The sequence below is a fragment of the Boleophthalmus pectinirostris genome, unplaced genomic scaffold, assembly GCF_026225935.1.
Source record: "Boleophthalmus pectinirostris isolate CB_2022bp ecotype Guang Dong unplaced genomic scaffold, ASM2622593v1 HiC_scaffold_7, whole genome shotgun sequence".
In the NCBI taxonomy this organism is placed as follows: Eukaryota; Metazoa; Chordata; class Actinopteri; order Gobiiformes; family Gobiidae; genus Boleophthalmus; species Boleophthalmus pectinirostris.
The window spans coordinates 7735910-7749553 of record NW_026571473.1 but is presented as its reverse complement, the minus strand read 5'-3'; the positions used below and the strand labels follow the sequence as shown (position 1 = coordinate 7749553).

Genomic DNA, 13644 nt, shown 5'->3' with positions numbered 1-13644 from the left:
AAAGAAAAGAAATCCTGAGTGGATAAAGAGTCACAACAGCAGAACAAGCAGAGAAATCAAACTTTTGCTAACCTCAGGTGTGAGAAAAGCACAGACATCTATCCCATATAAACATTTTTTGCTTTTGGCTTCTATCCAAATTGCGATAACAAATAACCCATTTTGAAGCACAGCATATTGCCAATATATTACAATTATAACAAAGCATTTTTAAATATAATACAGTATCATTAAAAAGCTGCAACTGAACTGCAACAAATAACAGAATGAACCAATAATTAGATAAAGAAGTTATTTATTCCAACCACTACAGCTCAAATCTTATCCTATTAAAGAAAAAACTGCTAAAATCTCCCCACTATTGCAAAGAAAAGGAACCATGGTAAATTTTGAGCACCAAAATATATTGTTTTAGCTTTCATATACTGAACGATAAGTCAAAATAGTAATTATCGAGACAAACCTATGCCCAAAGCACAGTTCAGCACAGTTTTTGCTCAGACCCATCAGTGGTTAGAACCCCAACGCAGATGTCCCAACTGTACAACCTGAAATCTCTTAGTTTTGTGAAGTATTATGGAAATGCACAAGGTTACCAACTTGTAACTCAATCATTTATGATCTGCACGGATTCTCTAATAAATAAAGTATGCCAAATGAAGCAGCTTCAGCTATCTATTTCCATTCACATTTACAGACAATACACCATCACCACATTAACAGATCATACACACTTTAGGATTCGATTTCAAAACTTAATCCTTTTTTTTATTACAGAGACGGACTCTTTTAGTTTCACATAACGCACTACAATGACACTCTGCAGATGTTTAGTAAAGTAATACAGAACCAACGTAATATCACTTCCCCAGTAACAGTGTCTGGATCTTGTTCTCAGTGAAAGTGAAAGTGGATATTTTGTCTTATATTTTGTCTTTAGTGTAGTTCTAAATTTATACTCCACCCTCTCACATGTGCATAGAGTTACCACCTGTTGTGACTACGTCTTGAAAGTGTTCTGGTTTGTTGAACTTTGACAAAAAAGGTGGATGTGAAAAATGTGGGAATAAAAAAGTTTGATTTACCCTTCCTACCTTGTCGTATCCCTTCTTCAGCACCTTCTCCGAGCGGAAGGTGGAGTCGGGGCTCTTTCTGCCTGAAACCTGCACAGAAAATATCAGAGAAAATCAGAGACGGGAAAGGAGATGGCACAGAAGCGCACTGTGTTTTCTAGAAGTAAATTTTCCATTTACTTCCCCCAGACTTTTCTATTATCAAGCACAATTACCTAGGTAAGTATGCATATTTTTAGAAGGATTTGTGAGCAATAAAACATGCAACTGAATAAATGCTAACACTTCTGAGACAAAAGTACTTGAGTTGTACCAATCACAGTCAAGTATGAAGAAGCAGATTACTTTATTTACCTCTTAAACAGAATATTACATGATTTTTAGTTTTTTAAAAATTCAAATCAGGATCTGGCTCCAAGAAAATCTTTATATGAACACAGACGTGGGACCAAGTCGTTGTTATGCAAGTCTCAAGTAAGTCTCAAGTCTCTGACCTCAAGTCTGAGTCAAGTCCCAAGTTCAAGTCGAGTCTCAAGTCACTGGCCCATAAGTCCAAGTCAAGTCCAAGTCGTCTGCTTTGAGCTTCAGGTCATTTCAAGTGTTTAAACCAAAGTACCAGATTTTTGCTATTTATATGACTTTTAAACTAAATTGTACTTAAAAAGTCATGGTATGTTTATATTTGAGTATTTATATAAGAGTTGTAGAAATGCAAATTTTTCCTTTTTAAATGTCTTGACAAAATCTTAGTGTGAATTATTATGGTCAGAAAAGAAAGAATTCAGATTTTAGTGCTAAATAAGAATTATTTTGTCATGTAGTCTGCACTGAAATGAAAGGATCATGTCTTTGTAGTCCTTGTTTTACTGTATTGTTCTGTATATTACTGTAGTACATTTGAGGATATCATATCACAATACTTCAGTTACAACCAAAGTAACAAACAGAAAAGTGAGAGGGACATGTTCCAGTTTGTTCCTTTAAAATGATTAAGAACCACATTTATACACTGTAAAGAGAAAAGCAGTCACAGGCCTCAAGTCCAAGTCGAGTCCCAAGTCTTAGTCCATTTTATCAAGTCAAGTCCAAGTCCCATGTCTGTATGAACACATATTACCATTTAAACTGTGTCACTGATTATCATGCGTCGTAGAAAAGCAGAGCAGACAGTATTACAGAGAGGTAACATGAGAGGCTGGACTCACTTTGTTGTTGTTGGAGGCGTGTTTCTGAGCAGGAGGGGCGGGGTCTCTGCTGGGGCGGTGGGACCCATCGCTGCTGTCACTCTCACTGTCCAGGCTCAGGCTGCGACAGGAGCAAAGGTTAAAGGTCAAACAGACAGGAGTGACAGGACCGGCAGGAGCAACACAAGCCTAAAACTCAAAATACAGTTTAGTCACAATTCATTCTAATACTGCCCACAGCTTACAAGGAATTAAGCACGTAACAATGTGCAAATCTCTCATTATGATATTGTCACTATATTCATTTATTAGTAAAATATTTAATGCGATTTTATGTAGACACTGACAGGATTGAAGAAATGCTACTTTTTCCTTTTAAAAACCCTAGATAAGCATTTGGAGCTATAATCGAAGTTCTTTAAAACAGTTATTTCTTAATACTGTCTGCATTGAAATTAAACAAAATCCCATGGTTTATGTAGTTCCCTCAGTACATTTAAGCAAAAAAAAAAAGATAACAGAACATATTGTGACATCCCAAGATATTATTGCGAGACTTCTGCCGATACATCCCTGCGAGGAATGTCAAGATTAAATCAATAACTGATTTTTCAGGTCAAAATGTAATCATAGACTATTTCAGAAGTGAAATAAGGTCATCTGAGTTCAATCTTGACTGCTTAACCCAAATGTAAAGTGCTTTTATCTTTCCGTTTTTCATATCGACTGTACTGTACTACTGGGCACACTTAGGCATACTAGAAGAACTGTTACCTATTTCTTGTAGTTGTTATCACACTTGATATGAAACATGACTAAAATTTTAATTACCATTGAAACTTCAAATGTTTCAACACCTAAGAATCGAATGGCAAGGGATTTCCCCATGTCAGAACTAGATGCTGTTACTGTCACGCTACTGAATCCTACAAAGAAACAGTATCATATGTATTTAAGAAGTAAATAAACTCTTTCTTGGCAGCTGCGTTTGAGCAAGGATACTAAAAACTAAATCCTTATAGTAGTTAAAGGGTCCATATTATGCAGTTTTCTGATGTATGTTATAATGTTTCCTCATCTAAAACATACCTGGAGCTGTGTTTTGTTTCATTCACACATGTTTAACACACAAACACTGCACATTAAGGCTGAGTTATTCTCTCAGATGGAATGGATCCCACCTTCACTAGATTTTTGGGGATAATTTCAGCCCTGGAATTACCAATCTCTACTTGAACAAAAGGTAAAAGGAGCTGTTAAGTTAAAAACCACCTCATAATGACATCACAACGTGGAACAGAGCATTTTAAGCTTTGGAGATGTAGACAAACTAATAATAAATGGTTACTCAAACATGTGTGAATGAAACAAAACACAACTCCAGGTCTGTTTTTGAGTTGGTAACAGCATTATCACATGACTTGAAACTGAAAAGAGTCAATTTCTTTATCTTTAAGAGTTAAACATAACAGTGTGAAAATGAGTTGGTGTTGAATGCCCTCTCACCGCGAGTTTCCTGGGTTGGTTTTGACGGGAGTTTCCTCTTCTGAGCTGCTGTCATCGTCATCTGACTCCTCTGACTGAATCTCCTCCACCATCGATCTCAAAGGGCCTGGGGCAACACAAAAGAGGTAAAAACATGAGGTAAACAAACTTCTCAGGTTAAAAAGCAGCTCTAGAATGCACTATATGTACCAGAGTATACAGCACACAGCTGCAGGGGCTTTACCTTGTCCTGGTTTTTGTCCAGGTTCAAAGTCCGAGTCTGAACTTGAGTCTGAGCTCGAGCTGGAGTTTGAGGCACTCGAAGGAGCAGACTGCTGTGAGAGAAAGATAATAAAGGATAAATTAGCTAAAGGAAAGGAGAGCGGGACAGTGCAATTTTGTAAAACACAGGATTAAAAATTAGTAAAAAGGAATGAGAAAGAAATTATTTAAAAAGACAATTTGCTGTTAACCAGCCCCAATATCCACCAAGTCAAAATGCAACATTATTAATGCTATATTTAGACCAAAGGCAGATGCTTCAAACACGATGACATTCTGCAAATTTAGCCAAAAGTTAAAAAAAAAAGTTAAAGTGTGTGGAACTATGGAAGGTCCAGAACCTTTTCTGTTTTAGCTCAAATGTAAAATAGTAAATGGTCACATTTTTCTATAGCGCTTTTCCACCTTCAAGGGACTCAAAGCTCTTTACAACAAGGAACCACTCACCCATTCACACACCAGTGTACACAGACACTGTGGGCAAGGTGGGTTAAGTGTCTTGCCCAAGGACACAACGACAGCATTCATCTGTGGGAGCTGGAATCACACCAGCCAACCTGTGGGTCAGTGGATCTGACCGCTCAACCTGTGATGTTTTTTTTTTTTTTTTTATGTCAAGAGCTGGAATCGAACCGCCAACCTTCAGATCAGTGGGCGACCAACTGAGCTACTGCCACCCATCCATCAATCATTTGGTATGGTACAAAACTGCTTAACAATTTTTTACATTTACACCAATACAATTCTCAATCTCCCATAATTCCTTGCAGTAAACCACAAACCTCTGACTTGGACGATGCCTCATCTTCTGAGTTGGACTCCTCAGACTCCTGTAGTTTCTTTGACTCTTTCATTTCCAGTGCATCGTTTTTGCCCTTCACCCAGCGCACTTTGTCTTTAGAGGGCTTCTTCTCGTACACTTGCCCCCCTGCAGACGAAGATGACACCCGTGGGGACGACCCGGTGAAACCAGTCCCGCCCCCAGTACCCTTGGGTCCCTCCGAGCTCCCCTTCTTTTGCTTCTTGGTGCTGGGCTTGGGAGAGTCCACAGTAGATGGTCTTTTCCCTGGAGCTTTAGCCTCTCCTGTCCCTCCTCCCCCTCCTCCACCACCTCCTCCACCCGCACCCGGACCCCCACCCTTGGGCGACATGCCCTCCATCTTGGACTCCTTCAGGGTGAGTTTGGGCTCCTTAAAAGCTGCTTTAGGTAGGACTTTGACTTCATCTTTGACTTTAATGTCTGAGGGTTTTTTTGAGGATGATGAAGAGGAGGGGTCCCTGCTGCTCTTGCTGCTGCCATCTCTGTCCGTGTCACCTTTAGATGGTGCTTTACTTTCAGAGTCCTTTCGGGGGCGCTCTCGGTGCTCCTTGGTTACTTTGTGTGGTTTGGGACCTTTGCTGCTTCCACTTCCTTCTTTGCTGGGCTCCTAAAATGAAAAACACAAAAGGCTGATCAGAAATTTGGCTAAAACTGTAACTTTTCTTGTTGGCTGAAATGTATTTGTTTGCTAACGTGACTCACTCAATTTCCATCAATGACATTTTAAGGTCTAATATTAGACAAATTTGACTTTTGTGAGCTTTAAGCAATGTTATAATGTTGTTACCTCCTCATCAAATCATACCTGGAGTTGTATTTGTTTTATTCACACGTTTGCGTGAGTAATCCTTTATTATTAATCTGTCTACATCTATTAAGCTCAAAATGCTCTGTTCCACCCTGTGATGTCATGAGTTTTAAAGTTAACTGCTACTTTTAACCTTTTGTTCAGTAGAGAGTGGAATTTCTATGGCTAAAATTATCCAAATTATTCTTGTAAAGGCGTATGGAGTTTAAACACATTTCCTTTATTACCACATGACATCACAAGGTGGAACAGTGTTTTCCAGAGAAGAACACTGCCTAAATCTCATCACAAACAGACCTGGAGTTGCAACACATCTCCTGGTCTGTTTGTGATGAGGAAACAACATATCAGATCAGATCAAAACGTTGTATGAGCACTTAAATAATGCTAATCACAAAAAAATACACTTTTCTGGTCTGCTGAAATGTATTTGCCAGCACAATCCATTTCATTTTATTTAATCCATTTTTAAATAAATAAAATATACGTACATTTTCAGTTCCTAGTAAGACTGTGCACTTAATCGAATTTTGATTGCACTTTCGATTTGTGTATCAAACGATCTCCAAACTCATATAATCGAGTTGAAACAATTTAAAGCTTAACAAAGTTTATTTTGGGATATTTTTTTATATAAATAAGTATATTTACTTTGTTTTTTAAATACAGAGATTGTAGAACAGCTGGATATATAGTTTATTTTGGATACATTAATGTTTTTCTATTTATTTCATGTTCAAAGTATATTTTATTCATTTATGTTTTATACATCGCAAAACAGCTTATACATATTTGGTTCATATTTGTAGCCTATATTTATTTTCAATTTGAAAGTTTTGTGTACATTATCAATAACAATTTGTTTGTTTTTTTGAGAGAGAAATGCTGAATAAATGCATCGTGTCACTAAAAAAATAATCCTTTTAGTAATTGTGATTTCACTATTGACCAAAATAATCGCGATAATGATTTTTTTCCATAATCTAGCAGCCCTAACTCCTAGCTCTACCAGGTCAAAACAATACTAAAAACTAATTTACAAAATCATTTAAAGCCACACAATGCAACTTTTCTGGTAGATGGAGATGTTATAGGTTTGTCTAGAATGATCCACATTATTGTATTAAGTATATCTAATTCCGTGGAGACAAGCAGATGATCAGTAGGACAAGTTACATTTCAGATTTGTAGAGACACAAGATCTCGATAAGAACACGTGTTTATTTAGCACAATAAGATCACTTGTTACTGATTAAATATAAGATGGATAAATTTCATGTCAATCTTCAGGGAAAACACGCACCAAAAGTTGTGTAGTGCGGCTTTAAATTTCTACTGATTTCTACAACCTTTTGTTTTACTTTTTGAAATTCAGCGGAACATGTGAACAGAAAAAGTAGGAACAGTCTGCTGTAATAATTGGCCATAAAAGTCATCGGCGTTATATTAAGAGTTCAAAACTATTATAACTGCTGGCAACTAATCAAGTTATGCATTCGAGATACTCACTAATTTAATAAAGGTGATATTCAAACTGTAATTTTCTTAGGCGTGTGGCAGCTATTACACAAATTAAAAGTTACAGTTTAAGACAAAATGTTCTTAAGTACATTTTGGTTCAGTACAACACAAAGGCTTTGACATTTAAAGGGATGGGTTTCCTGTTTCCTTTAGTAATCAGTCACACAGAGCCCTTAATGCAATTCAGCCTGTATAAATAATGGTTATACTGATAAAGGTTTCACAATTTAACTTCTACCTTCTTGTCTCCATGGAGATGTTACTGTTGGGTTTGAAATGTTCCAGAGTAAGGCATTCATCGTATCTATGTTCAATCTTCACAGAGACAAGGAGATGAAGTCACAGGGCCAAGTATTTTTTCAGTAATATGAAAAACTGTAACTGAATCAAGGCGATGTAGAGAGGTTTAATGCCATACTGTGAAACATTTCAGGCAAAACAAAAACATAGCTATGGAGACAAGCAGCCGCCACCAGAAAAGTTATACTGTGCAAGTTTAAAGTGCATTTTTTTGTGTTAAATTTATTATTATTTTTAAACGTACCTTTGACACATGAGAGGTCTTTGTTTTCTTGGGGTCAGAGAAAGCGGAGAGGGGGATTGTGGGTAACATGGGGTAGTCTGGACTGGGCCTGGACACGGCTTCTGCTCCTTCAGGAACCACCAAGACCTGGAGACAAAAAAGCATTTCAAATCTGTTGAATATTTTAATGTGACTAATGCAGTTTTATCAAGAAACTGTGGCTTGAAACTAAAATAATAAATAAAAAGTGCATACTGTGTGTTACTAAACAAACTACTAATATTCGTAATTCAAGTGAGCTCAAAATAGACATTTCTTTTTACGGTGTCGGAGAAATTACAAAGACAACTTCAAAAGAACAAGATGATGTAACAACACGAAACTATGAATAAAGCTCTTCTAAAAACAGCTAATGAAACACAGTGTCTTCCAGTGTCTTTGAGTGTCTAGAAAAGCACTTTATAAATTAAATGTATCATCATTATTATTACAAAACAAATCAATAGGAGACCAGATATAATGCCAACAAGATTAAGCTTTGGAATTTAAAATGATTAGACAAATATTAATTACACAAATGTCATGTCAAATTGAACTAAGATTGCAACTAAGAAATACTGTAGTAGTCCACATGTACATGATTATTTTTTGAGTAGAGATGTAATGATATTCAAATCTCTCAATATGGTATTTTCACGATACACAACCCACGGTACGATATTTATTGTCATATTTTGTAGAGGCTAACAAAATTGTGAAAATGTGACTTTTTCCTTTTAAAATGCCTTGACAAGACATTTGTTCTGTCATAAACCAAAGAATTAAGATTCAAACATGTTTAAAAATGATGATTCTGATTATTATTTTTATTGCTTTTCATGTAGTCTGCACTGTACTGTAGCAAAGGATCATGGTATATGTAGTTCACTCAGTTTTAGCTACTGCAGCACCAAAACAATGAATTTAAGCAAAGTGACTTGTAATCCGATACATTGTGATGGCGCATGATATTATTGTGAGACTTTTGATGATATTTCAGTTACTGTTACATCCATACTTTTGAGTGAAAGAATTATTTCTATTTCTACACTTTTCTACAGTTTTTCTATCGTCAAAATAAATTTTAACAAATAAAAGGTTGAAATGTGAATGCTTCTAGTTAGAGGATATTTACAAAAAAAGTGTATTAATGAAAAATCTGAGCGGAGTTTTGCAGTCACGATAACAAACAACTCAAATGCTAAAAAAGTATTTCCTAAAACTTGGGCAACAAAGCTTTATAATTAAGATGCAGACAGTACAGTGGACTTTGACCTTAAGATCTGCTTATACAATATATCTAGAAGTCAAAACATATTTTGTTCAAATACACGGGAAAAAGCCACTTTAACTTATGATTTTCTCTATTCCGCCCCACCCACTTTTGCATCTAAATGTCACTGAACTGTACTTTCTTTGTGGCACTTCTGCTTCAGTGGGAATCCTATTCATTTCAATTGAGAATTTGAGAAAAGTTTTACCACTAAAATATGATATAAAGCAGTTTGATTTATGTAAAATGTTCAGCAAGTCAACACAGCACTGATTCTCTGAGAGGATTTAAAGGTGCACTATGTAACTTTTTGGTTGGGAGTCCTTCTGCTCTTACGTGTATTAAATTACAAGTAGTTTTAAAGCTCAAAAATAACAAGAAAAACAGGCATTCTGACTCTGAGCTGAAACTTGGTCTGGTTTGGTCTCCATGAAGATAGACAGGTTTAATGCCATACTGTGAAAAATTCCAGACAAAGCAATAACATCTCCATGAAGAAAAGCATTTGACGGAACATCCACCAGACAAGTTACACAATGCGTACCAAAATGCTTGATAATTAGAAGGCAGACAGTACACAGTGGACTTATTTTAACCTCAAGAGTTGCTAATACAATAGATCAATTGTGTGTTGACTCAAGATAACAATTGCTCAAATACATGAAAAAAAAAAAAATCAGGTACAGCTACTTGCGTTCAATTAAAAAACAAAACAAAACAAAAAAATGGGTACAGTCACTTCTTTTCAGTGTGTATGTGTCTAAAGCCTCACCCCTCCGGCCTTGATCAGCTTCCTCCTGAACTCTTTGGTGGGGTTGTTAAAGGTCAGTTTCTCACAGCGCAGGTGGTTCACGGGCGGGTTTCCCTCCAAGTTTAGGAACAGGTCGTAGTTGAAGCAAACCTTTTTTGGCTCCTCCTAAAACAAGAAAACCAAACAAAAAGTTACAAAGTTTGACAAAAATCAATTATATCATCACTGAACCATGTATACTTCTACAATTCATGCCTAAAGAAGTCACTGGTGGTTCTCCGTGGTTTAAAAATCATGGTTTGAAAAAGAAGTGGACTAAGGCTCTAGTCAAATGAAGCTCACAATGCCAATGGGTCAAACAAGGGATAGGAATTTATTTAGGGACAAAATAGTAAAATAAAATCCCCAAGATCATGTAGAGAGGGTTAATATGAACATTTGAAGACTAAAATGACAAGGCTCACAGCAGCAGTTACAGAGAGAGGGGCGACAATTTTTCAATACAAAGTGAAATGGAACCAAAGTTGATGGAGCTGGAAGAGCCCACCATGCTCACTTCCTATTTGGAACACGGCGGCTAGTGGGTTAGTTATGTCCATTTATATACACAGTCTATGATTAAACACACACTGGTTAAGCAGAACAAATTGTGTTTTTGTTTTTGGAGCCGTTATTGTTTTTCTTGAAATGTACTAAAAGTAAGGCATAAAACTTATCTCCTCATCAGATTAAAAGGTCAAACCTGTGGAGAGGCAACCACTCAAAATAAGAATGCTTATTTTTCTTTCTTTTAGCAGTAAAAACAGATACTAACTGAATAAATTCAAGACAGATAATTGGTAGTAGTTAGTAGTAGATAGCAGAAATTGTCAATCCAAGTATTAAAAATTATATATTCTTTTTGTACATTTTGGTCAGAGAAACTACAAACCTTCAGACAAACCTTCAAACGAACAAGATGATGAAAGAGAGTGAAATATTAGAAAGAAAATGCAAATGAAAGCTGAGACAGACAAGAAGCTACAGCTGCAACACAAAGAAATGACAACGCTAACAACATGATCAGCCAACAGCCAACGAGGCTCAACCAAACATGGACTTCCAAGAGATTATGTCTTATATTATATCCCAGATATTGAGTGACACGTTTCACTTAATCGCATCACCTGTCACCACCTCGTCTCAAGGGATATGCTACGGCCTGAAATTTTCCACTGTATGGCATTTAACTATGGCAGCTGCGATAAAATTATTATTATTTTTTTCCTTTTTGTGAACACAAGCAATAACTTTTAAACAATATTTGTTACTGAGTAAATGCTTCATGGAAAATTGTATATTGTGTGTGGGATATACTGTCCAAAGCGATAAAATCTCTATGGAGACATGTAATTGGCAGAAGCCCCAACAGGAAAGTTACATAGTGCATCTTTAAAATAGTGTATCGTGCACAGTTAACCATTATAATCTTAAATTGCACTTCTGTTTTATTCATTAAAATATAACAAAGATCATGGTTTACAGATTTGAAGCACTTTGTGAGGACCCACTGAGGACATATCCTGATTCAAAAAATATAATATGTTGAATTAAGTTGAATTAAATTGCATAATTGCTATGACGACAGAGGACAGTTGCCATAGCATGAAACCTACAAAAAAAACTATAGGAGAAAAGTAGACCTAGAATTAACAGCCGACCTTTAACCTCACAGTGAGACGGCATTTCCTTGATCCAATTATTACAGAGACAGAGTTTGTGAGAGTCTAAACAGGCAGTGTCTTTGGTATTTAAACAACATGATGTAAACATTAACCCAGATTTACTGTATGCGAGGGCCTTTAATAGACAGTGAATGGTACTTTCTCTGTGCATTTATTGAGCCTTTATCCAGTGAGCGCTGCCATTCACTTTAATGAGACCTTTTAAAACAGTGAGAGCAGCAGATGTGGGCGGATCAGAGCCAAGGATCCAAGTTTGTATCGTAATATCCCACTTTTACACATACAGTAGGATCGTTTTTCATTATTTGTAATCAAATAAAAAGGCAATTGAAGAATATAATTGTGCAGCATACCATTTGAAAGGTACACTGTGTAACTTTTCTGGAGGTGAGAGGGTCTGTCACCTGCTTGTCTCCATGGAGATGTTATTGCTTTGCCTTTAATGTTCCATGTTATGACATTAAAGACATCTATCTAGCGTTTATTATTTACATTTTGTTTCTATTGCTGAAAAATACATATATTCTCTTTTTCAACAGGGTCGCCTCTGCACAGATCTGACCTGTAATGTAGCCTAGAGTTGGAACATTCTAGATAAAGCAATAAAATCTCCATGAAGACAAGCAGGTTGCAGATCTTCCAGTAGAAAAGTTACCCAATGCACCTTTAAGATTCTGTTTGAATTACTAAAATGGAAAGACAAAAAACATTGGATTTCTGTAGTCTAATATAAAACTCTAAGGCTAAAATAACTAATAATCAGATTAACCACAAAAAACTATTATGGAAATACAAAAAATTTAAGCCAGAGTGTGTAACATTTTTGCCAAAAAATTAAATAAACTGAAGTAAAATCATGTTATATTTTGGAAAACACTGGAAAAACATAAGATAAACATGCGTCAGTAGTCAGACTTGTATCTCCACAAACCTGATTCAACTTGGCCCACTTGTTTCCATGGAAATATTGTTCCTTTGGTTCTAATCTTCCACAGTATTGCATAAAACTCATCTATGGGCCCGATCAAGCAGAAGTAAACGGCAAGGCCAAAAATTCAAGTTAATGCATCTGATATAAAAATGTATTCAACAGATACATATGTACTCTAGTTTATGAAACTGTTGACCTTTTTTCTGTACCATTTTTGGTTCTGCAAATCATGTAAATAAATTGATGTATTTCATCATATCTTGTGTTATTCGATCTTTGAACTGAATGAAGATACATGATTTTAAAAAAAAGTATTTAAAATGATAAAAATTAGCTTGGAAAGACTGACATATTTTACAGAAATAGTAACTTTTCATTTTGAAGTAATATTAAAGTATTCGGAAGAAAAAAGTTGACAAATTATGTAAAATCCTGCACCTTCTACTTGTTTGCACAATTTTCCCTCCATTACTTTTCCCTCTGTTACCATGACCTTTCTTAATAAAAAATCTCATGACTCAAAAAGTAAGAGGTTTTTCAACCTAATCTTGTACCATATGGTAGAAAACTATATGAAGCAAATATTCAAACCAGTTTGTTAAGGATATGTAAGTGAGAACCAAGAGTTATCACTGTTTGGATTTATTGCCCAAAAAATGCTGCATATTTCATTCCCTCCGTTACCGTCATGAGTTTATTACTTTTTTGTCAACAACTTGAAAGAATATCACAGGTTTAACTTGACCCTGTTGGAGTGTAACTCTTTCCTACATTCTGATACTTTACTTATTTCAATAGTCCCTCTAGTTTCTGAATAAGAGCTATTTGAATGTAAAAAATCTGCCCCTGTTTCCCTCCGTTACCACTTGACCAGACCCGTATCTTTATGAAGAATGCTCCAAAGTGTGGTTTTAACTTTATATTTCCATGGAAACATACAGATGAAGTTACAAACTGTAGCTCTAACATTTATATTGTTTTTTTTTTATTTTAATTTTTTTTTAACCTCACCTTGTTCTTAAAGTAGACCTCGATGGGCATGAGGAAGCCTGCGTACCCCGACTCCTCCACTTTGTATGGCGGCTCTTTACACACTGTTTAAGAAAAAACATTTATATTAGAAACTACAAAACAAACACTCTCTTTAAACACAGACAATACAGTTCTACCAAAACACAACCAGAATATTGAGTTATAGTGGTAACAGACTGCAGAATTTAAAGTACATAT

At 35.9% G+C, this 13644-nt stretch overlaps 1 protein-coding gene across 2 annotated transcripts in view; it reads right to left on the bottom strand.

The window, feature by feature from the left end:
- mllt1a (MLLT1 super elongation complex subunit a) overlaps positions 1–13644 on the bottom strand; it is a 38452-nt gene that overhangs the window by 6847 nt on the left and 17961 nt on the right. The window contains exons 3-10 of one of the 2 annotated variants that reach the window (XM_020933393.2): positions 13426–13508; positions 9781–9924; positions 7718–7843; positions 4807–5451; positions 3987–4077; positions 3764–3869; positions 2279–2378; positions 1086–1163 (exon numbers count right to left, since the gene is read on the bottom strand). In XM_020933393.2, the coding sequence (XP_020789052.1) occupies positions 1086–1163; positions 2279–2378; positions 3764–3869; positions 3987–4077; positions 4807–5451; positions 7718–7843; positions 9781–9924; positions 13426–13508 (1373 nt within the window). The remainder of the gene's footprint in view (positions 1–1085; positions 1164–2278; positions 2379–3763; positions 3870–3986; positions 4078–4806; positions 5452–7717; positions 7844–9780; positions 9925–13425; positions 13509–13644) is intronic. The other variant, XM_055164981.1, reaches the window with a different exon arrangement.